Source organism: Wyeomyia smithii, chromosome 2 (assembly GCF_029784165.1).
Source record: "Wyeomyia smithii strain HCP4-BCI-WySm-NY-G18 chromosome 2, ASM2978416v1, whole genome shotgun sequence".
NCBI lineage: Eukaryota > Metazoa > Arthropoda > Insecta > Diptera > Culicidae > Wyeomyia > Wyeomyia smithii.
This window is the reverse complement of record NC_073695.1, coordinates 57,930,540-57,952,023: the sequence shown is the minus strand read 5'-3', so window position 1 is coordinate 57,952,023 and position 21,484 is coordinate 57,930,540. Positions and strand designations below refer to the sequence as shown.

At 36.1% G+C, this 21,484-nt stretch overlaps 3 protein-coding genes across 3 annotated transcripts; 2 read left to right on the top strand and 1 right to left on the bottom strand.

The window, feature by feature from the left end:
- Positions 1 to 1,363: 1,363 nt before the first annotated feature.
- LOC129723209 (protein lethal(2)essential for life-like) lies at positions 1,364 to 2,174 on the top strand. Its single transcript, XM_055677266.1, has one exon. It carries the CDS (start codon positions 1,471 to 1,473, stop codon positions 2,080 to 2,082), a length of 612 nt encoding a protein of 203 aa, XP_055533241.1. The 5' UTR covers positions 1,364 to 1,470; the 3' UTR covers positions 2,083 to 2,174.
- A 930-nt stretch (positions 2,175 to 3,104) lies between these two features.
- On the bottom strand, positions 3,105 to 4,267 carry LOC129723208 (protein lethal(2)essential for life-like). The gene has a single exon (XM_055677265.1). The coding sequence runs from the start codon at positions 3,750 to 3,752 to the stop codon at positions 3,180 to 3,182; it is 573 nt and encodes a 190-aa protein (XP_055533240.1). The 5' UTR covers positions 3,753 to 4,267; the 3' UTR covers positions 3,105 to 3,179.
- On the top strand, positions 4,113 to 4,935 carry LOC129723206 (protein lethal(2)essential for life-like). The gene has a single exon (XM_055677263.1). The coding sequence runs from the start codon at positions 4,237 to 4,239 to the stop codon at positions 4,846 to 4,848; it is 612 nt and encodes a 203-aa protein (XP_055533238.1). The 5' UTR covers positions 4,113 to 4,236; the 3' UTR covers positions 4,849 to 4,935.
- Positions 4,936 to 21,484: the final 16,549 nt, after the last annotated feature.

The window sequence follows — 21,484 nt, the reverse complement described above, 5'->3', positions numbered from 1 at the left end:
CGGATTATTACATCTAGTGCGATATACCTACTATTAAATTAATCGACAACTACTCAAAACTGGCTTCCTGCACGGAATGACTGCGTTGAGTGAAATTGACACGAAGATGGGTACATTTCGTTTTCCGTGTGGTGGTTTCTGAACTAGGGAAGCTCAATTTCAGTTGTATAATGACGTTTATGTGAGCTTTTAGAGCTTTCTAAATTATGAACAAAAAGACTGGAAGAAGTGTCACTTATCTGCAATATTTCTGAGTTATGAATACTGGAATCAGTATCCATATCAGTATCATTCGATCTTTTTTTAGGCTCTCATTTTTGCTTCTTTTTCTGGACTTTAGGCTTCTCTAGTTCCTCAATTTTTCTAGAGAGCATTGAAATTGTCTCTATCAATTGTTTGATCTTGTTATTCTTTGCCTCCCTATTAGGTTGGAAACATTGTTGTTGTCATTGATAACTAGTCTTTGTTGAATGTTAGAATCACTGGAATAAGATTTGACACCATCGATTCGATCATATTCCATCCTAGCTTCATTCAAATATAAGCCCGAATTATATTTGATTTTGATAATCTCCTTTTCTATCACGAAAATATTGCATTTGTTACTTAGAGTAGTGTGTGCCTCCTTACAATGTAGACACAAGACAGGGTTTTAACAACCAGCTTCCGGATTAATAGGCTGTATGTCAGAGCAACTTCTACACAGTTTTGGTGTCGTATTTTATCATTATCACTGAAACGTCAAATGAAAAAGATAACTCAGTAAAAATTGACAAAGCGTTCATCAAAAATTGCGGCATGAGTCGGTATTTACAAAGCTGATGATCCGTCACGAAATACCAAGCGCTCTGCATACACTTTTAAAACTTTTGTAATATATTTTAATAATGGTGGACTTTTTAAATTCGATTTCGTATTGACGTATGCTGAGAAACTAAAAAAGAGCTGAAAATTTGTCTGCTTACAGAAAGTCAGTAATGTTTTACAGTATTTTGACAAAAAATTGAACCGACATCACTAATTGTGAAATTTCAAATTTACTGAAAGTGACCGTAATAAAAATTATCGAACAATTGAGACGAAAATTAGTGTGTGAATCATTCATTCAGAATGAATATGATCCAGATGATGATATATCGGTATAAAATCAGCATCGTTTTAATATCAGCGCCAGCTACGTGTCAGACATGCCAATAATAAATACTCCAAAGAATAACGTCTCATACAGTTTTCATTTATTTTACCCGAATGTTCGATGAGAATCACGAACTTTCTAGCAGCTTCGAAATGAACACTTGCAGCGTCCGCGGCACTGCGAATGAACTCACATTTCTCTCTTTCGCGTATAAAAGGGGAAGTTACTGTCGAACAGCATTCAATACGACAAAAGCTAGTGAGAAGAAAAGTTCTAATCGCAAGTGTTATCATTCAGTATTGGCAGTCTAAGTGAAACAGAACAAATCAGTAAAAATGCCGCTTGTTCCAATCTTGTTCCGTGACTGGTGGGAAGACTGCTGGGATACACCACTGCGGACATCCCGGTTGATGGATCAACATTTCGGAAGTGGTCTCTCAGCTGATGACTTGCTAACGGCGCTCACCTCAGCTGCAGCTACAGCTGCAGCACTCCAGCACAACCATCCACGTGCTGGTTACAACCGACCATGGCGTAACAACAGTCTTGCCTCGCGTCAGGATTCTGGATCGGCAGTTAACCTTGGTGGTGACAAGTTCCAGATAAATTTAGACGTGCAACAGTTTTCTCCGAATGAGATTTCCGTCAAGGCAACCGATAACAGTATTCTAGTAGAGGGCAAGCACGAGGAAAAACAGGACGAACACGGTTTCATTTCGAGGCACTTCGTTCGACGTTACGTGTTGCCTACTGGCCATGACCCGAATGCAATTGTGTCATCACTTTCGTCAGATGGAATTCTTACCATCACTGCCCCGAAGAAGGCACTACCTAAACCAGAAGAACCCCGAATGATTCCCATCACACAAACTGGTCAACCTATGAAAAAGATAACTGAGAAGTCGGAAGTGAAACCTACTGAGAAGACAAAGGCAGATAGCAAATAGTTTTAATGATTTTGTGATTTATGAAAAGCTAATTTATAAGGTACATTATAAGATAAGCCGTGACAAATAAATACTAAGTAATTACCTACCAAATTCCAGTCTCATTCTTTACGCACTGACATTTTTGTTCTCGGCATACTTTTTGTTAAATATTTTCAACTGAGTCTTCGCCAAGCAGATTTGGTGAGCGTTTTCTTTCTCATTTCCTCTTCGAAATATTAGCCATGCCTCATGATGGTTGGTTAATTTGAGATGTCTCATGTGCCTTTTATTCTAAAAATAGTTAATTTTTCTGCTGTCTGTTTTAGAATAAAATAATAGCTATCTGTAATAATGGAAATTTTTGTTTGCTTCTTGTGACATAACTTTCTTCTCTCTAAAGGGTTGAAACGCCATTACTAATTCGGTTCGAAATCTCATCAGGCTTCGTAGCGAACCCTAAAGCAAAGTTTTTTTTGATAACCACGATACCGTTATGTTGTGTGTTAAGCTTCAACAACGAAAGTTATCATATTCTACAGCTGTAAATGTGATTCAAATAGGAACACTATTTATTAAGCTCACTGACGAGGCCAGGATAATGTATTAGGAAACGCGGGTAAAACTTGGCTGGTGACAACTGGGGGACAGACGTGCTAATAGTCCCGAATCCAGCCGACTCGCCATCTGCAATGCCAAAATTGGTCAAACGAGTAGCTCGCCGCTCGTCTCGTCTTCTGTAATAGGCCCCTATTTTTAATTAGCATAATAAAACTCCAAACTCCCACACAGAATTTTCATATGAATAAAGTTTTGAATGAATAAATTATTATGCGAAATAAAACTAAAAATTAAATAAAAAGCAAGTTTTTTGATGCTATTTGAACACAAGGACGATTTTTATACTTTTTCAATACAAATATTTTAAATCGAATTGTGCAATGTTTTCGACAAATTTGTTTGACGAAAACTCGGAGAAATTTTTTGTGAAAAACTGAGGACAATTTCGAAGAATAAATCTTGAACGTAAGTTTCGCCTTTATGTTAACAATAAGGTTTTATCTTTATTTTATGCGAGGTAATGAAACATCTGTTAATTTTTATGACATAACATTAAATTATTTCTTATTTTCATTTGACTTCTCAGCTGGTTTCACTTCCGGCTTATTAGTTATTCTCATCGGTTGGCCGGTCTGAGTTATGGGAATCGTTCTGGTTCCGTCTGGTTCTGGTAAAGCTTTTTTCGGAGCAGTGATGGTTAGAATTCCATCCGACGAAAGTGAAGACACAATTGCCTCGGGGTCATGGCCAGCAGGCAACACGTAGCGTCGTACGAAGTGCCTCGAAATAAAACCGTGTTCGTCCTGTTTTTCCTCGTGCTTGCCTTCTACTAGAATACTGTTGTCAGTTGCCTTAACGTAAATTTCATTTGGAGAAAACTGCTGCACATCTAAATTTATCTGGAACTTATCACCACCCATATTGATCGTTGATCCGGAATTATGTCGTGTGGCAGGGCACGCAGCTCGTGGACGAGTCTGTTGAAGTGCCGAACATGCTGCTGCCGCTGAGGTAAGGGCCGTTAGCAGATCATCGGCTGTGAGACCACTTTCAAAATGTCGATCCATTAACCGGGATGTTCGAAGTGGTGTATCCCACCAGTCACGGAATAGAATTGGAACGGCTGACATGGTTTATCGTTATTCACTTTTTTATTTGGCTTGTTTGAGATTTAAACACTTTGTAACACAGAATGATAACGCTCGCTAGTAACACTTCTCACTTGCTGCTATTCAATTGGGAATGAATACTGTTTGCGAGAACTGCCCCTTTTTATATGAGAGAATGCTGTGTGCATGAGTTCATTTGAAGCGTCGTGATGTTCATTGTGGAGTTATCAGGAAGATGCTAGAATATTCCCTGCGTGCTCTTTATTTTGTTTATCATTTTGGCATCATGAAAGTGCTAGAAGCTTCACGTTGTGCTGCAGTGACCGACGCACCGAATGAACTCATACCTCGCTCTGTCCCGTATAAATAGAGGAAGCGCTCGAGCAGCATTCAGTTTCAAAACAGCTAGTGAGAAGTGCAATTCGCAAACGCTAATAACCAAAGGTTAAGAAACTGTTTAAAATCAAAGTTGAACATAATATCTAAGTCAGTGAATCCTTAAAAAATGCCGCTCGCTCCAATTTTGTTCCGTGACTGCTGGGAAGACTGCTGGGACACACCACTGCGCACATCCCGGTTGATGGATCAACATTTCGGAAATGGTCTCACAGGCGATGACTTGTTGATGGCACTCACCTCTGCCTCACCGAGGTGTTCGGCACATCAAGCTCTCTCACGGGGCGGTTACAATCGACCATGGCGCAACACTTGCCTCGCATCCCGTCAGGATTCCGGATCAATAGTTAACATTGGGGGCGATAAGTTCCAGATCAATCTCGATGTGCAGCAGTTCTCTCCGAATGAGATTTCTATCAAGGCAACCGACAACAGCATTCTGGTGGAAGGCAAACACGAGGAAAAACAAGATGAACATGGTTTCATCTCGCGACACTTCGTACGACGTTACATGCTGCCAGCTGACCATGATCCCGAGGCAATCGTTTCATCGCTTTCGTCAGATGGAATTCTCACTATCACTGCGCCAAAGAAAGCTCTGCCGGAAACAGAAGGACCCAGAGCGATTCCCATAACACAAACTGGTCAACCAATGAAGAAGATAACTGACAAATCGGAGGTGAAATCAACTGCCAAGCAGCCGGCCGAAAATGGCAAATAAACTAAGCACGCCAATATAATGCATTTGTATCGTAATAATATTTTTTGATCTCAAACTAAATAAACAGCTTCAATGTGTTGAATTAAATTTGTTGAATTTGGATCACCAAAAAAAAAAGAAATTCCCTGGTTTGAAGTTCTCCCGTTCGCCTGTTTCAATGCTACTGGTATTTCACGTTTAGAATTTAGAATTTGTGATGATTGATTGATTTCTTTTGAAGGGACTTTACCCCCTCTAGAATTTGTAAAAAAAAATACGGTTCTTGAATGCGATTAGTGTTAATGATATTGATGGGTATTAATGGATCAGGGTGATAATTATTCGTCAACCTCAACATTGCTTAAGGCCTCTGGCATGCTGAATGCCAACGCGAACGATCGGGCGAGATTCTTGCCGGAGATTAATGAACAGCCGTAAGTAGCAGTGAAGGAAATGAAATGATTTTGAGCTGATTGTTTTTTCATCTTGAGTTGTGCACATCATGAAGTGCACAGTTCATGACTAAAATTGTATCCTCTCAATACGTAATAAAATGTTGGTGCCTTGGTCACTCGGAGATGACAAATACAACAGTTGACTACATACAACTCTGAGAATAGAGTGATGCGCGTTGCTCCGTTGTAATTCTCTCTTCGTACGTGGCGCATCGTAGGAAAAAAACGATAGCAACAAGCAAAAGAATAATTGAGAGTCCCATAAATGTTGGTTGGATTGCATCTTGCATCGCAGTGACGCAGCAGCGATGATGCGGTGCGGTGATGATGGGAGGGAGAGTAAGTAGTTCGGAAGGTATTTTTTTCAGCAGGTTTTCTATAGCAGCCAAACAGATACCAAAATGTGCTATGTTTGTTACCGAGAGATCATACGTTTGTTGTATTGCGTTGCGATTTCGTCAATGACATTACTCACTCGTTTTTGTTATGATTAGTGAATGGAATATTTTCCTCATACTAATTTGGGTAGTAACGTTATGGAAGAGTGAGAGGGGATGGAGTTTTGAAAATCTTTGAATAATGCTTGACTTGCTTTTGAACTGGTTTTGGATGCTTTATTGCAGATTTTGATACTGCATTTTCACGTTTCAGTGCTGCGATTTTCAGGTTTTAGTGCTGTATGCCAATTGTGTTGAACCGAATATATTTGTACAGAAGTACAGAAATAACACCGAGAGGTAAAATAGGGCTTCTTTAGCAAAATCTTTAGCAAAAATTTGTAGAGGTTTGTAGAATTATCATTCTTATTAAACATATGCTGGCAACGACATTTTTATTATCACTGGACTTGTTTATTCATACTAAATTCAACAAGGAACTTGGAATATAAGCATAACAACTCAGATCTCTTTTCCCCTTCCTTTTCAATTTTCTATATTTCCGAGTACAAATGACATAAAGTATTTACAGATCAAATTTGTAACGGCTAATTTAACAAACATATTTACCCTAGTGAAAATGTTATGCAACTTAAATCCAAAAAAATATGGCAAGTGTTTTTTACGTCCAATGCCTGATTAATACCTGATAAAATCTGCAATATTTTGCAAATCATTAAAACTTTTTCTATTTTTCACAACAGTTCGAAAAACATAGAGGAGAAACAATTGGTATGATAAAAAGCTCATCGAAGCTTTTTTCCTGATTGGTCTGATTTCAATTAGTCGAATGTTCGCGGAATACCAGTTCAAGAAACACTAGTTAGGGCCAACAATAGTGGTCTTAAAAGGCTTCGCGCTCATTCCACAGCCCTCCGACCGAAAAGCATTGCCACAACGATTATAAGGTTAGTTTCAGAGCTATATGCTCTGTACTAAAAACAGTTACAGTTTGAACCTTTGTTTTTATTTGTTTTGTAAATATTCGAACTGTTATTAAAATTTGTATACACTTGTAACAGTAAGGAAAAAATTCTTAATACATATTTAGAAGAAATTTGTTTTGTAAGTTCTCCGTACGTCACAATTAAATCAGTTGTAACACACCCTGTTGACACAGTGTGGTTCGATGGTTCGATTTTGGTAACATATTTATTTGCTTTCATTGAGGGGGTTTGTTTCTGAAAAGTTGGTTGGGTTTGTAACGACAGATGTTGTTTGGCCATAATGGGTCAAGTAGGAGAAACATGCTGTTAGTGATAAATCAAACGGGCCCGTAACATTAAAATTGCACAAAAGCTTGAAAACTCCGAAATTCAAAGAGTAGTAAATCTAGAATTTGTTTATATTAAAATGTTGATCTGACTTAACACCAACTAATTATATGTAAGGAATTACCCATCGTGAAAAAGTTGAAGAGGTTGTTTATTAGACACGACCGCAGAGTTAACCTAGAATACGACAGCCTGTCTCAAGTCAATGTATTTCTTGCAATAGGTTTGGGAATACACTCAATGGGGTTAATCAATTTAATGGTCTCTCTGTTCCAGATGACGTTTACCTCTACAGACGGCACCGGTAACGACAAAGAACAAGAGCAGAAGCTATGCGCAGCTAAGCAGTTTCACTTGACGCCATATCCAAAACAAGAATGAAATTGTATTGTTTTGTGGCTGTCTTTTGTATCAAGTTGCACTGAGAAAGCTTAATTTAGGCAGTGGCTACAATGAGGGCCAATAGTGCATTCCCGGTAACCTAGGTTTAATACGAACAATTTGCTGCTCCACGCCGCGTTTGCCCACTGCCATCGCTGCTACTGTCTGCCGCTGCTGCCTGCTGCTAGTAAACTGAGATTGCTTGAGGAGAAGCAGTCTCTTATATAGCCCAGCGAGTGCATTCCTGGCTAACTAGGCACTCCATTCTGTCGTCCTTTTTAGGGAAAGGCAGCAAGCAACCAATCAAAGGTCGACATTTACGTTTCGACAAGGTTCAACAATTTTCAATAGTACAATAGTTCGAACAGTCAGCTTACAATTTTCTGCATTTGGACGGTAGCTTAAATGATTTTCCAATCGATTCCTGCAAAAATGACAGAAATCGGTTGAAAACTGACTGAGTTTAGAACGTTTGAAATTGGAAAACTTTCGTGACGCTCTCCATGTTTTCGGTTTTCGAAATTGGATCCCTGTATTGAAGTTGAACCTCTATATATGTTGCCATAAGACGTATTCTACGTCAAAAAAATCAATTTTGTCAATGATCAAGGAACAACTTTATTTGAAATAAAAAAGTCTCTCTCTCTCTCCAGCTCGGGGAAAACTAATAGTGTCAAAAGGATCGTAGCTCTAGCCCCGCAATTGTCCTGTACACTCAACAGTTGGCTGCGAAGTCTGTGTATAATAAACAGAAGTTCAAATTTCAAGACGGAATGTAGCACCAAGGCATTGCTTTACATTATCAATACACAAAATTAAAAATTGTTAAAAAAGTTGTTTAAGTTAATATTTCCGAAATCTCATTTTTTGTTATGAAAACACTATAAACGGTTAGCTAAATATTTGTTGTCTGATCATGGCAAACTGAGAGAGAAAAAGTTACGATGGCAGTTCGTAACGTTAATGACTTTTGGCCGATAGCTACAATTTTCCACCGCCGTGCATCGGAAATTGCCATTCTCCGCCACAAACATTCGCCGAACTTTTTCGGATACATTATTTTTTCTTAGCCCTTTGTCCATCTTGACGCCTTATACCGACAAAAGCTTCTAACCAACTAGCAATTTGCACTTGCGCTTGCACCTACCAGCTACCACCAAAAAAAAACCCTGTTGAGTTGAGTGAGAGTAGGAAAACACGAACTCTCTTTCTTGAAAAAAAGTAGGAGGGTGGTATTCAAGACACGACCGCATGACGTTGACTACCGTATTCTTATGAAAAAAAAAAAAAATTCCATTGAAGCAAATAGTAGAGGGAATTGCAACGCTTCATCTACAAAACTTCTGTAACAAAATTTCGAGGCACCAAAAGGTGCCAGTTGCCGATTATAGTTTCCTGGTTAGTCCGTCCAGAATTCCAGCCATTTTAGTGTTTTGCAGTAGCCATTTACTACTAAAGCCACCAGCATTGCGGGTGAAACCGGCACGAGATGAGCGGTACTCTTTTGTATTTCCTCAGTAGTTTCTTTCAGCTGCTATCACCTTGCGTCCGCATGTCACTGGTGCGGTTTTGGAATCAGAATGATGGGGCGCCGGCCGCTGTCGTAAAATTAACACCAACAAAAAGATGGCTATTTGCAAGGTTTTTTCCGCTAGCAGCAGCATAAACATCGGAAACAGAAAGTGACAACAACAATAACAACAAAGTCAGATCGATTGTATCCGTTAGTGTCGACTGTGCTTGGGAAGAGAGGTAGTGATTGGCTGCGCGGTATGATTTAGACAATCGATATTAATTACCAATTTTTCAATAGTGTATCTCAAACAATATTTTGTTTTTGTTACATAAATTTAACCGTAAAAGAATTTCTGATCGATTGATGCCAAAACCTCGAAAACCTGATTATAGATGACTGCAAAATAAGCGCTCAAAACCTGACCACTTTTCTCTGGTTTTCCCTGGTTGAATTACTAGATTTTCAAATTCAGGGGCCTAACGATATAGACGTTAGTCAACGTCAAAAATCCCCATCATTGAGTAAATATTTACGATCCAATTTCTCTTATTCATTACTTCCCAGTAAGAATTGTCGGGCCGATGTCGGACCAATTCGCGTCCGATTCTCCGATAGATCGGTCCGACAACGGGTGGACATTTGGCTCAACATCGGTCCGATATCGTGCTCAAATGCAACAAAAATGTCGGACCAGGGTTCATTCGCTCCTAGGGGTTCATTCGTCTTCGTGCGTCGCGGGCGAGAGGGAAGTTTAGTTGTGTTTGTTTTGAAGCAAGTCCGGTGCGGCTGGCATGCGGACTTGGTCAAAACAAACACAACCAAACTTCTCCTGCCGCAAAGAGATCACGATGGCGGGGTGTGCGATTCAATCTTCATTGTATGCGACGCAGCAACGGCGGTGTGCAGGTTGCTTTGTTTTGATTATTTTGATAGCGCGGTTTTGGATTAGAGCGCTTCACTTATTTTAGGATGGTGCATGATTAATTATTTTTATCCACTATATAAAAATGGATTTACGTAACGCAGATTTTATTGATATTATTCCCGCCGTTACTGAGGTGCACAATAAGCACCATCATTTTAAATCGTTTTAAATCAAGAAAGTAAGCGGTGACATGTACATTTTATTGAAAGAAAATATTCGTAGAGTTCGAAGCAATATATTTGTGAAACATTTAGGGTTTCTTAATACATAATTGATATTATTCACATAATGTAAAACGTGGCGACGGGGCTGTGCAATTTATACCTAGTGGTGTGGGATGTAGTAACGGCGGTGTGCAGGTTACTTTGTTTTGATTATTTTGATAGCGCAGTTTTGGTTTAGAGCGCTTCATTTATAGGATGGTGCATGATTAACTATTTTTATCCACTATATAAAAATGGATTTACGTAACGCAGATTTTATTAATATTATTCCCGCCGTTACTGAGGTGCACAATAAGCACCATCATTTTAAATCAAGAAAGTAAGCGGTGACATGTGCGTTTTATTGCAATAAAATATTTGTAGAGTTCGGAACAATATATTTGTGAAACATTTAGGGTTTCTTAATAATAAAAATTGTAATATCATTCACATAACGTAAAACGTGGTGGCGGGGCTGTGCGATTCAAACCTCATTGTGTGCGATGCAACTACGGCGATGTGCAGGTTGCTTAATTTTGATTATTTTGATAGCGCAGTGTTGGATTAGAGCGCTTAATTTATTTTAGGATGGTGCATGATTAATTATTTTATTCCACTATATAAAAATGGATTTACGTAACGCAGATTTTATTGATGTTATTTCCGCCGTTACCGAGGTGCACAATAAGCACCATCATTTTAAATCGTTTTAAATCAAGAAAGTAAGCGGTGACATGTACGTTTTATTGCAAGAAAATATTCGTTGAGTTCAAAACAATATATTTGTGAAACATTTAGGGCTTCTAAATTATAAAAATTGTGATATCAGTCGCATAATGTAAAACGTGGTGGCGGGGCTGTGCAATTTATACCTAGTGGTATGCGACACAGCAGCGGCGGTGTACAGATTGCTTTGTTATGATTATTTTTATAGCGCAGTATTGAATTAGAGGGCTTCATTCATACGATGCTTCATGATTAATCTACTATATTAAAATGGAATTACGTAATGCAGATCTTATTGATATCATTCCCGCCATTTTTGAGGTGCAATGGTAATGGTAATTATTTTAAATCGTTCTAAGTCATAAAAGTAAGCTGTGACGTGTACGTTCTATTGCAAGAAAATATTCGTAGAGTTCGAAACAATATATTTGTAAAACATTTAGGGTTTCTCAATAATAAAAATTGTTTTATTATTCACATAACGTAAAACGTGGTGACGGGGCTATGCGATTCAAACCTCGTTATGTGCGATGCAGCAACGGCGATGTAGCTTTGTTTGTTTTGATTATACAGGTTGCTTTGTTGTGATTATTTTGATAGCGCAATATTGGATTAGAGCGCTTCATTTATAGGATGGTGCATGATTAATTATTTTTATCCACTATATAAAAATGGATTTACGTAACGCAGATTTTATTGATATTATTCCCGCCGTTACTGAGGTGCACAATAAGCACCATCATTTTAAATTGTTTCAAATCAAAAAAAGTAAGCTGTTACATGTACGTTTTGTTACAAGAAAATATTCGTAGAGTTTGAAGAATATATTTGTGAAACATGTAGGGTTTCTTAAGAATGAAAACTGTGATATCATTCACATAATGTAAAACGTGGCGGCGGGGCTGTGCGAATTATACCGACTGGGGTGCGACGCAACAACGACGATGTGCAGGTTGCTTTGTTTTGATTATTTTGATAGCGCAGTATTGGATTAGAGCACTTCATTTATAGGATGGCGCATGATTAATTATTTTTATCTACTATATAAAAATGAAATTTCGTAACGCCGAGCTTATTGATACTATTCCCGCCGTTTCTAAGGTACACAATAAGCACCATGATTTTAAATCGTCCTTATCAAGAAAGTAAGCAGTGGCATGTATGTTTTATCGCAAGGAAATATTGGTAGAGGTCGAGGCAATATATTTGTGAAACACTTACGGTTTTGTGATAATAAAAATTGTGATTTTTTTTCTTCATCTAAATGATAAAAATTGTGATATCATTCACATAACATTTAACATGAATAAAACCTGACTTTTTTTCGTTCAACCTTCAACGTTCACCATATAATTCGAAATTCAAAGCGATGGCATGTGGTTGATATTCAGACGAGGCATTCGAGGAGAAATTATAGGTATTTGATTACTAAAGATATAATTCACAAGACTTCGAAAAACATGAAAAACCGTGACTTTTCATGCTTGATTTACCTCTAAAACAAAGTCTGAAGCGATGATTTGTGTTTTTTTTTTCTATAATAAAATGTTTGTTATTGTTTCGGATAGACATGTGTGGGAAAGTTATGGTTTTTTTTTACTAAAAACTGAGTTTATAATGCAAAATCATGTCTTTTTATGCTCCATTTTTTCTTTAAATCGTAGTTCTTTTTTTCTACATTAAAATGTTCGGAAAAATATTTGAGGAGAAATATGTTTCACGCATATTTCAAGCAGTTTTGTGAATAATGACTTTTAATGCTCAAACTTCATCTAAATCAACATTAAAAGCGATGATATTTTTTTTTTCAAAAAAAATGTTTGATGATGTTTAGAAGAGACATTTGAGGAGAAACAACAAGTACCTGATAACTAAAAATTGAGATATTATTCACCACATAAAACATTCATAATGATGATATTTATTGCGTGATTCGCCTCTAACTCGAATTTCAAAGCAATGACATAAAGTGATTTCTTACATTGAAATGTTCGGTAATGCTTAGCAATTAAATTTAAGGATATATGACAAATGAAGAAAATATGGAAATATATTGCAAATAACTCAATCTGATAAATAAAAATGAGATATTATTCATAAAATTACGAAGACATGTGAAATCATGAAAGTGAGTAGCTCAAAAATTGATAAATTTTAATCACATTAAATCGTTGATTCAAATGTGCACGCGAAGTGATGGTTTTGAATATCCATATTCTAAGCACCGATCTTATTTTTCCGCGTTTCGAACTTATGCGGTTTTTTACGCTAAACGGTGCACTAGATGCGACATTATGCGCACTGTGCATAAGCTAAAAAAATCTAATGTCGCACGCAAAACATTTTTTTTTTTAATTTTCTGCTGGAACGGTATAATATATGACAAATATATGTGTGCCGCCAATCTCAGACACGAAGCTATTTTCATCAAATACGTAACTACAAACATTGTAACAATCGTGATTTATCTTGCAGATTGTTAGACCTAAACTTAAAAATAAAAAAAAACAACCCTAAATGGTCATCTTATATCAACTCCAGCTGCCATATTTAATTTTGTGATGGTAATTTCCGGTTTTTGGCGAACAGCCCAAGGTAGTCAAATACCATCCAATTTTAGTGTTTTCAGAAACAGGATGATGCCCAGAGGCCAGAAATTATTCACAACAGCCCAATAGATTTTGTATTTAAAATGACGATTGGAGTATCAGAGGTGAAACGTAATATTTCTGAAGTGAAGTGCGGCAGAGAAATATAAAAAAAAATGATTCGTATAACCGTTATGTGCTTGACGGAGTACCCGGGTACCTTTTAAAGTTTCATAAAACGGAATTTCATAGTTCACTGCAATCAAAGCTCATTGAAAGGGAACTTTTGATAACATTAATTTTTATGTAATAACAATATGCCTAACGGGGTACCCGCGTACCCAAAGATTGTAATTCTTGTAACATTGACAATTATCTTCCGATTTCGACACTTTTAGCATCAAAAGATTCAGTTACTTCTCTGCATTGAAATCAGATTCAGCGGTGCCTCGAAAGAATTTTCTCATTGCCGAAAATCTGGGTTTTCGGAGATATGTTGCAAAACTGAAGAATTTCATGAATTTTCGAGCAGAATCTTATAAAACTACTTCCATAGGCCATTTTTATGGTGTTATAGTGATATTCCTTCGAAATGGCCCTTACGGAACAGATTCCACCGGGGCTTCTAGTGGACATACAAAACAATTGGATAACACAATGTCACATACTATCCATTATGAATATTTTCAAAACCGGTATTACATCTAGAGACTGTCAAACGAACCCCGACGACATTTTGCATTCCAAAATGACCACTTCCGCTATCTGGAAGAGAAACAAATTGACCGAATACGATCGAATATAGATAATTCCGAAATCGGGATGGTGCCTATAGACCGGAAATCAACTCCAGACGCAATTTAGAAAACCGAGATGGTGACTTCCGGTTTCTGGAAAACAGCCATAATTGACTAAATAGCACCCTATATGAGTACTTTCGGAATCTAAATGATGTCCGGAGACCTGAAAACGACCTCAGCTGCCATTTAGAGTATCAAAATGGCGACCTCCGGTTTCTGTAAAAGATTAAAAAATGGCCGAATGCCAGCCAAGATGGGTATATCCGGAACGTGAGACACCAATTGTAATTATTCCAATAATATTATCAAATATTCATAGAAATCCTCAGTTTCAAAACATATTGCCGAAAAAAAACGGATTTCCGAGAATGAGAATTTCTTTTCGGAGCACCGCTGACACTGATTCCAATGGAGATGGTAGAGTTGCTGAATCTTTGAGTACTAAAACTATTGAAATCAGATGAAAATTGTGAAAGTTACAAGAGTTTCAATTTATGGATACCCGGGTACCCGCCGGGCATTTAAGGGTGTTTTTTGTCGAGCACATAACGGTTAATTTCAAATCTATCCCGAGCATCGCCGGAAGGGTTCAACTAGTAAATAATATCGAATCAATTATTATATTTAATAAAAAGTGTGTATCAATATTACAACGTCGCAGGTGTTTGAGTTCATGAATAATTAGACTTGTGTAGATCATTCGCATTTCCAGGTGCGACAGCCGAAGTGATGACGTGCCTCTAATTTTTAATACAGCGCTATTTCGATCTTGTTCACACCAAACCGCCGTGTAATGTCCGGGACAGTGTTATGTTGTCGCCGTGCGAATGAAAAATATCGTTGCCGACGATATTTTTTGCTTCCCGGAGAGTGCACGGCAGCAACTTGCGAAGTTTTTACTAGGGTAATCGCTCTTATATTAATCTCATCACGCCTTTCTGATCAATTTATCGTCAAATTTTACCATATTTTCAACGTAAAACTTTCAACCACTTGACAAAATCGAGAAGCAAATAGATTTACTTTCAAAATTTGCAGAAATTAGACGGGAAATTTAACAAATGAGAGAAATAAGATTAATATAGGTGCACCTAGGTGCTGAGATGAATAATGGAACGATTACCCTATGTGGCAGTGAAATATTTTCGTTCTTTTATTGCATTTGCACCACGGCTTGGACACTGCCCGGAAGCAGTGGGAATAGCGCTTAATTCGCATATAACTTTATATATACAACCCAGAAGTGGACAGGTATGACAAGAGTGGCGCAGAGTCTGAAGCAAGAACAACCAAACGAACCGGTAAACGCTGAACCAAACGAGCAAAATAAATAAACTTTACTACTACGCTAGACTTGTCGGAAAGGGTATTGTAATCATTAAACAAAAGTTCACAATAAATTGAGTTTTTACTCTTTTTGTTTATTTTGATCATTTTCACATCTAAAATACCGTAAACAGATTAAATTGAATTAAATTAAGATTTCTTCTTTTTGTTCATTTATTGGAATCATTTCCTGTTAACCACAAGACATGTGTATGTACGCAGCTTTTCAATTGTGTTGGCTTGTTTGCCCGATCGATGTCGCAATCGCTGAATCGTTCGTATCTAAGAAGTAAAATAAAGTAAAAACATAAGCAACTGTTCTCATAACGGGAACATTAAATTTTTACCTTGGCATTCCCGCAGAGGCAAATCTACCAATCCCTTTGGAGCTTTCTGAACTTTCCAGTTGATTGTTGAACCATGCTGTAGTGTTGTTCCAAGAGTTTCCACGGAGCTGCTTAGAGGCAACAATTCATCGTCGGTACCAGTTCCAGCAACAGTCGCAATAGTCCTAGCAGCTGCAGTAGTCTCAACGTCTTTTGTCTACCATCGACAATAATTTTACTATGGAAGACATTGTCAGTGACTTCTAAATTTATAAAAAATGCCTGAAAAATTGCTGTTAAGATGCATAACAATGAATGAAAATGACAAACACAGTGTTTTTATTGTTCTGAACAATGATATTTAATGTAAAATTGATGTATTTACAATGAAAAACATAAACTATGTACAATTATAGCAACTTTTAAGTTTTTTTTATGTTATTTTTTTTTTCGGGTACCCTTGTGCTGGTTCGTTTCACTTAAGTTCGGCATTGGGAAGCTTGAAGCACACCAGATATAGGTCTCAGCTTCCTGTTGACTGCGGCCACATACAGATCCTGCTCGTAATTAATATAAAGCATCCGCTTAACAAAGCGGACTTTGTAGCCTTGCGGCTATGCAGCTCCTCACTTCGAACTACCGATGCTCGTGGTACGCATTTTTTATATTTCAGTCAAATAGCCTAAATATTTTCGATAAAGAATTTATTTTTATCAAACTTATTATTCAATTAGTATGCTATGCAGTATTTTGTTGAGTCATTGATAGAATATTGCATTTTTACAAGAGTAAAAAAATGGTTTGCTCGATTTGATCAGTGAACCAACTTCAGCGTGATTCGAACCAGGATCATTCTTTCTCTGTCATCAATGAGATCAATCAAAGTGTATCATGAAAAAAACTGAAACTGATTCGAATCAGGTTTAAAAACCCTGCATTTATTCATCTGCTTTGCGCCTCGGCTATGTTCTAGAACTGATGCATTTTTTGTTGTTTTCAATAGAAACGCCTAAACAAGGATTTGAATTTAAAGTTCTTAAGAGTTTATATATACTTGTGTGCTCGCGATCAAAAGTATTTTATCTTTCTTGAGAGTTGAAAAGTTAATGAGTTTTCTTTTAAATAATGAGATCTTACCTTTCTTTTTCAAAAGAAAATATTAATAACTGGACTCACTGGAGTATGAACTACCAAACCAAAATATAATTTTTTCGACATTCCTCGCAATGAGCATGATACAGAAAGAACTACTTGTCGGAAACACGAAAAATCCTGTACGCTATACCTGAACGAAGGATTTTGCATCATTAACTTTAAATCGGTTCTACTGCTCAGACATCCTTTAAATCGGTTCTACTGCTCCAGACACCTCCCAGATGGTCTCGAGGAACGATGCTGGCCTAACAAACCAGTCGTCGTAGGTTCGAGTCTCGACTCGGGTGAGACTGTTAGTGTCAGTAGGATCGTAGCGCTAGCCCCGCAATTGTCCCGTACACGAAACAGTTGGCTGCGAAGTCTGTGTATAATAAACAGAAGGTCGAGTTCCGAATCGGAATGTAGCACCAAGGCTTTGCTTTTTTTACTGCTCAGACCATTCTGATTTTTAAAGGAAAAATAATCTAGTCTAAAACATCAAATTTTTTTAATTGCAATTTTTTGAAATTCCGTATCCTTTTAAATAAGAGAAATAAAAAATATATTTCGATTTTTTCTCCTTAACATGAGAGTAACCCCTTTTAGTATAGATTAATTTATTATTGTAAAAATGATGAACGCATACTTAACTTTCCCTGATAGGTGACTGTATTTTTTTGTAAAGAGCAATTCCACAAGAACGGGTCCCCAATTGATTCGACCCTTTTTAATTTGGCTGAAAATTTGCATAGTTGTTTCTATGGGCAAAAGATGTAATTTTGTGCTATTGGTTTAACTTCCTGAAGCACGTCTCATTTTTGGGGAGCTATTTAAAAATGCAATTTTGGAAAGGTATTGGTAATTACAAATATTTTTAGAGCCGCTTAAAAGGTTTTTTGATAGGTATGATGTCTTTGGCAAATATTGTCTTTCCGAAAATATAACTATAATATTTTTTGTTTGAAAAAAAAGGAAGAGAAAAACAAAAAAAAAATATTTTAAAAACTCATTTTTTTAATACCGATTTTTTTTAGAAAAATACAATAAAATACCTAAACACTGAAATTGGTTCAATCGTGGAGAAATAAAAAACAAATTAAGATGTTTTGGATTTTTTTTTAATTATTATATTTGGAAGGACCAAATTGTTATCTGCAACTGTGCAGAAGACACTATGCCAATCAAAGAAAACGTTTTAGCTTTAAAAATTGTTCGAATCACCAATAGAGCAGTCTGATTAGTTTCTAATTTTTCTGCTAACTATTTTTTGAAAGAAAAATTTTTTTTTCAGGGTATTTTCTTCGGAAAAAAAATATTATCTACAACTTTGCCGAAGACGACACTACGATCACGAAACTGAGCAATTTTTATTGGCAGTGATGTTTTTTATAACTCAATTGTAACCCTATTCATACGATTGAAATGATTTAATGTTGAAAATGTTACTAAAAACATTTATTCTGCTCGGTGCAATAAGTGAAGTAACCCATAATTGTAGTGATGTTACGTTTTGCGGTGCACAATGGTGGGTCAGTCCATATTTTACACTAAACATGAACACTAAAATGATTAATTAACAAAAAATGTGTCGCTGCTCGGTGCGCTTCGGTGTAGTGACGATTCCGACGATAACTTATATATTGTTAATACACTCCCAATATAACATGTTTCACTAGCTTTTCAAAAATTAGTTGTTTCAAAAAATTAAACCAAGCACAAAATGACGTCTTTTGCCCATAGAAACGTCTATTGAAATTGATTCCCGTCGATTGTTAAAACGTTTTTTAAGTAGACCGCATTTAAAAACTTTAGTATCCTAGAGTCGCGAGAGTTTCCAAAAAACGCGTTAATTTCAAAATCCGCGAGTAAATTCTGAAATTCGCGTAGAAAAATGTTATTTCGTGAAAAATTTTAATCATATCTGCTTAATTCTTTCGAAAAAATTAATAAGAAGTGCTATTTCATATAGGAATGAATATGAAAAAACCCTTAGAAACATATCTCGTAAAATAACGACTTTTTTGGGAAATTCGAGTAAAATACGCGTTAATTCCAAAATTCGTTGTTTACCCACTTTTGAAGTATTTAGAAAAGTTTTGGAATTAATGATGATTCCGGACTCACCATGTTTGTTCCACGTGTCTGGTATTACCCGCGTGAAAAGCGATTTAAACGCCAGTGCATCGGGCATTCCAAGTGAAGTAAAATAAAAAAAAGAAATATTTATTTTATATCCGTTAAACACAAATTTGAATATATTTTCTATGATTCGATTATCCGGAAAAAATCGATAATCCAGAATGATTTTTTTCTATGTTCCTGATAATCGAGTCCGGCCTGTAACGATGAACCACGACAGTCGAAAAGTTAAGAAACTTTATAAAACGCCGACAATTAAAAAAAAACATCAAGCTCATACTGGCATGATATTACCTGTAGCCAATTTTAAACATCATTTAAACTTAGCATGCCCTGGGCCTGTTGACAATTGCAGTTTTCTACAAGTGCTATTCTGCCCATAATTCAAAAATTGGCTAATACGTCATAGGCATCAAATCGAGAAAAACGCATTTTAAAGTTTTTCGTCGGTACAACATATTTTGACTGTCGATGACAACATTTTATTGAGTATATCACCCTTCATATATGCTGGAACTTTGCCCTTGAGTTGAAACAGAGAAATCTGCAGGAAAATTCCATCCGCTACGTATTTTTAACGCAGTAGCCGTTTTTTCAATTATAAACGAGAGGACAGTCGACCAACCGGTGTGCAATTTGGCTGATATCCGTACGATGTGAATTATATCGTGCTCGTTGGTGATGAAAATTGTTTGTAATTTAGTAGAACAACACGGAAGCACAAGTGAGGGCGAAAAGGACGACAAGACAATTGTTTCGTGCAATAATATAACAATACATATAACGAAAATATTATTATTCATGATAATTTCACAATCCACTTTCCTATTTTTTCACATCAAATATAAAATGAAATCTGAATTTTCTCTTCAATATTACTTCTAATCAAAGAGCTAAATAGCATTTTTAAGAATGTAAAGATTTATGACAGAAGGAAACAGTCACGCGTTTTGATAATTGGGTTTCGCAGCACCGCGAATAAATTCTTGTTGCATCAAATATGTTGTTCGTAAATAGTCAAATTTGATGCAAGGGCCTTACGATCGCTTACCTGTCGCCAGTAACCACCAGGCTACAACACACTTTCGAAAGTTAGATGAAACAAAGTACAGTAATAATACACTGGTTCGTGAACATGCCACTGGTAGAAACATATTGGATATTAGCCAACTTCTGAATTATTTTGGATATAAGCCAAAATTGTTTCACCTCTGCTGCCTTCCCAAATGCATTTTTTGACAATCGGCTTACGTACGGACCTTGTTTAGGGTGTTAACCGTCTTGAGAAACTGTTTTCCCGATTTTGGTGAAAATGGCATATCAGCCGTTTTCTGAATTATGGGCAGTATTGTGTTAAACTAATATTAACATATTGTATTTTACATTACATTATTTTACATAAAATAAATTTATTTGACAAAAAAAACTGGACAAAAAAGTTTCCAGTTCAGTCGATCAAGTCTAAGTTTCTTGAAGCTTTAAGGATTGAGAAATCATCCCTTTTGAGAGTCAGTAGTCCCCGTCAACTACGTGAAACTAAAAAATAGCAGATTCGATCAACTAATCAACTCGATCAACTAGTGTGTGAGTATATATATATATATATATATATATATATATATATATATATATATATATATATATATATATATATATATATATATATATATATATATATATATATATATATATATATATATATATATATATATATATATATATATATATATATATATATATATATATATATATATATATATATATATATATATATATATATATATATATATTTATAAAAAAAAAATTAAAAAAAAAAAAAAAATATATATATATATATATATATATATATATATATATATATATATATATATATATATATATATATATATATATATATATATATATGTATATACAGTCATACCTCGCTATAAGGCAACCTTGATATAACGTAACTCGATATAACGTGACTTTTTGAGATGTATTGAAATTGAAAATAAATATTACAGCAACTGTTTATGGGGTATAAAATGCTTCAAAAAACTGTTTGTAGTAAGTGTAGAAACCAATGAAACCAATGCGAAAATTGTTCTTAATGGGCATAAGAAAGGTTTGAAAATACTAATAGGTAATGCGAAATGGGTTTTCACGCATCCTTCAGTAACAGTTCACAGTCGTGCATCAAAAAAAATTTTTTTTGCTTGTTGAAATTTTCTTTGAATGGGCATAACCAAGGTTTAAAAAGACTGATAGGTGTTGGAAAATAGGTTTTCGCGCATCTTTGGGTAACCATCAGCAGTCTTGCATCAATAAGAATTTTTTTTTGCTTGTTGAAAATTGTACTAAATGGGCATAAGACTACGGTTTGAAAATACACTGGGGTCACTTTTGACGCGGTTGGTTGTACCGCATTTAAAAGATTAGATTAGA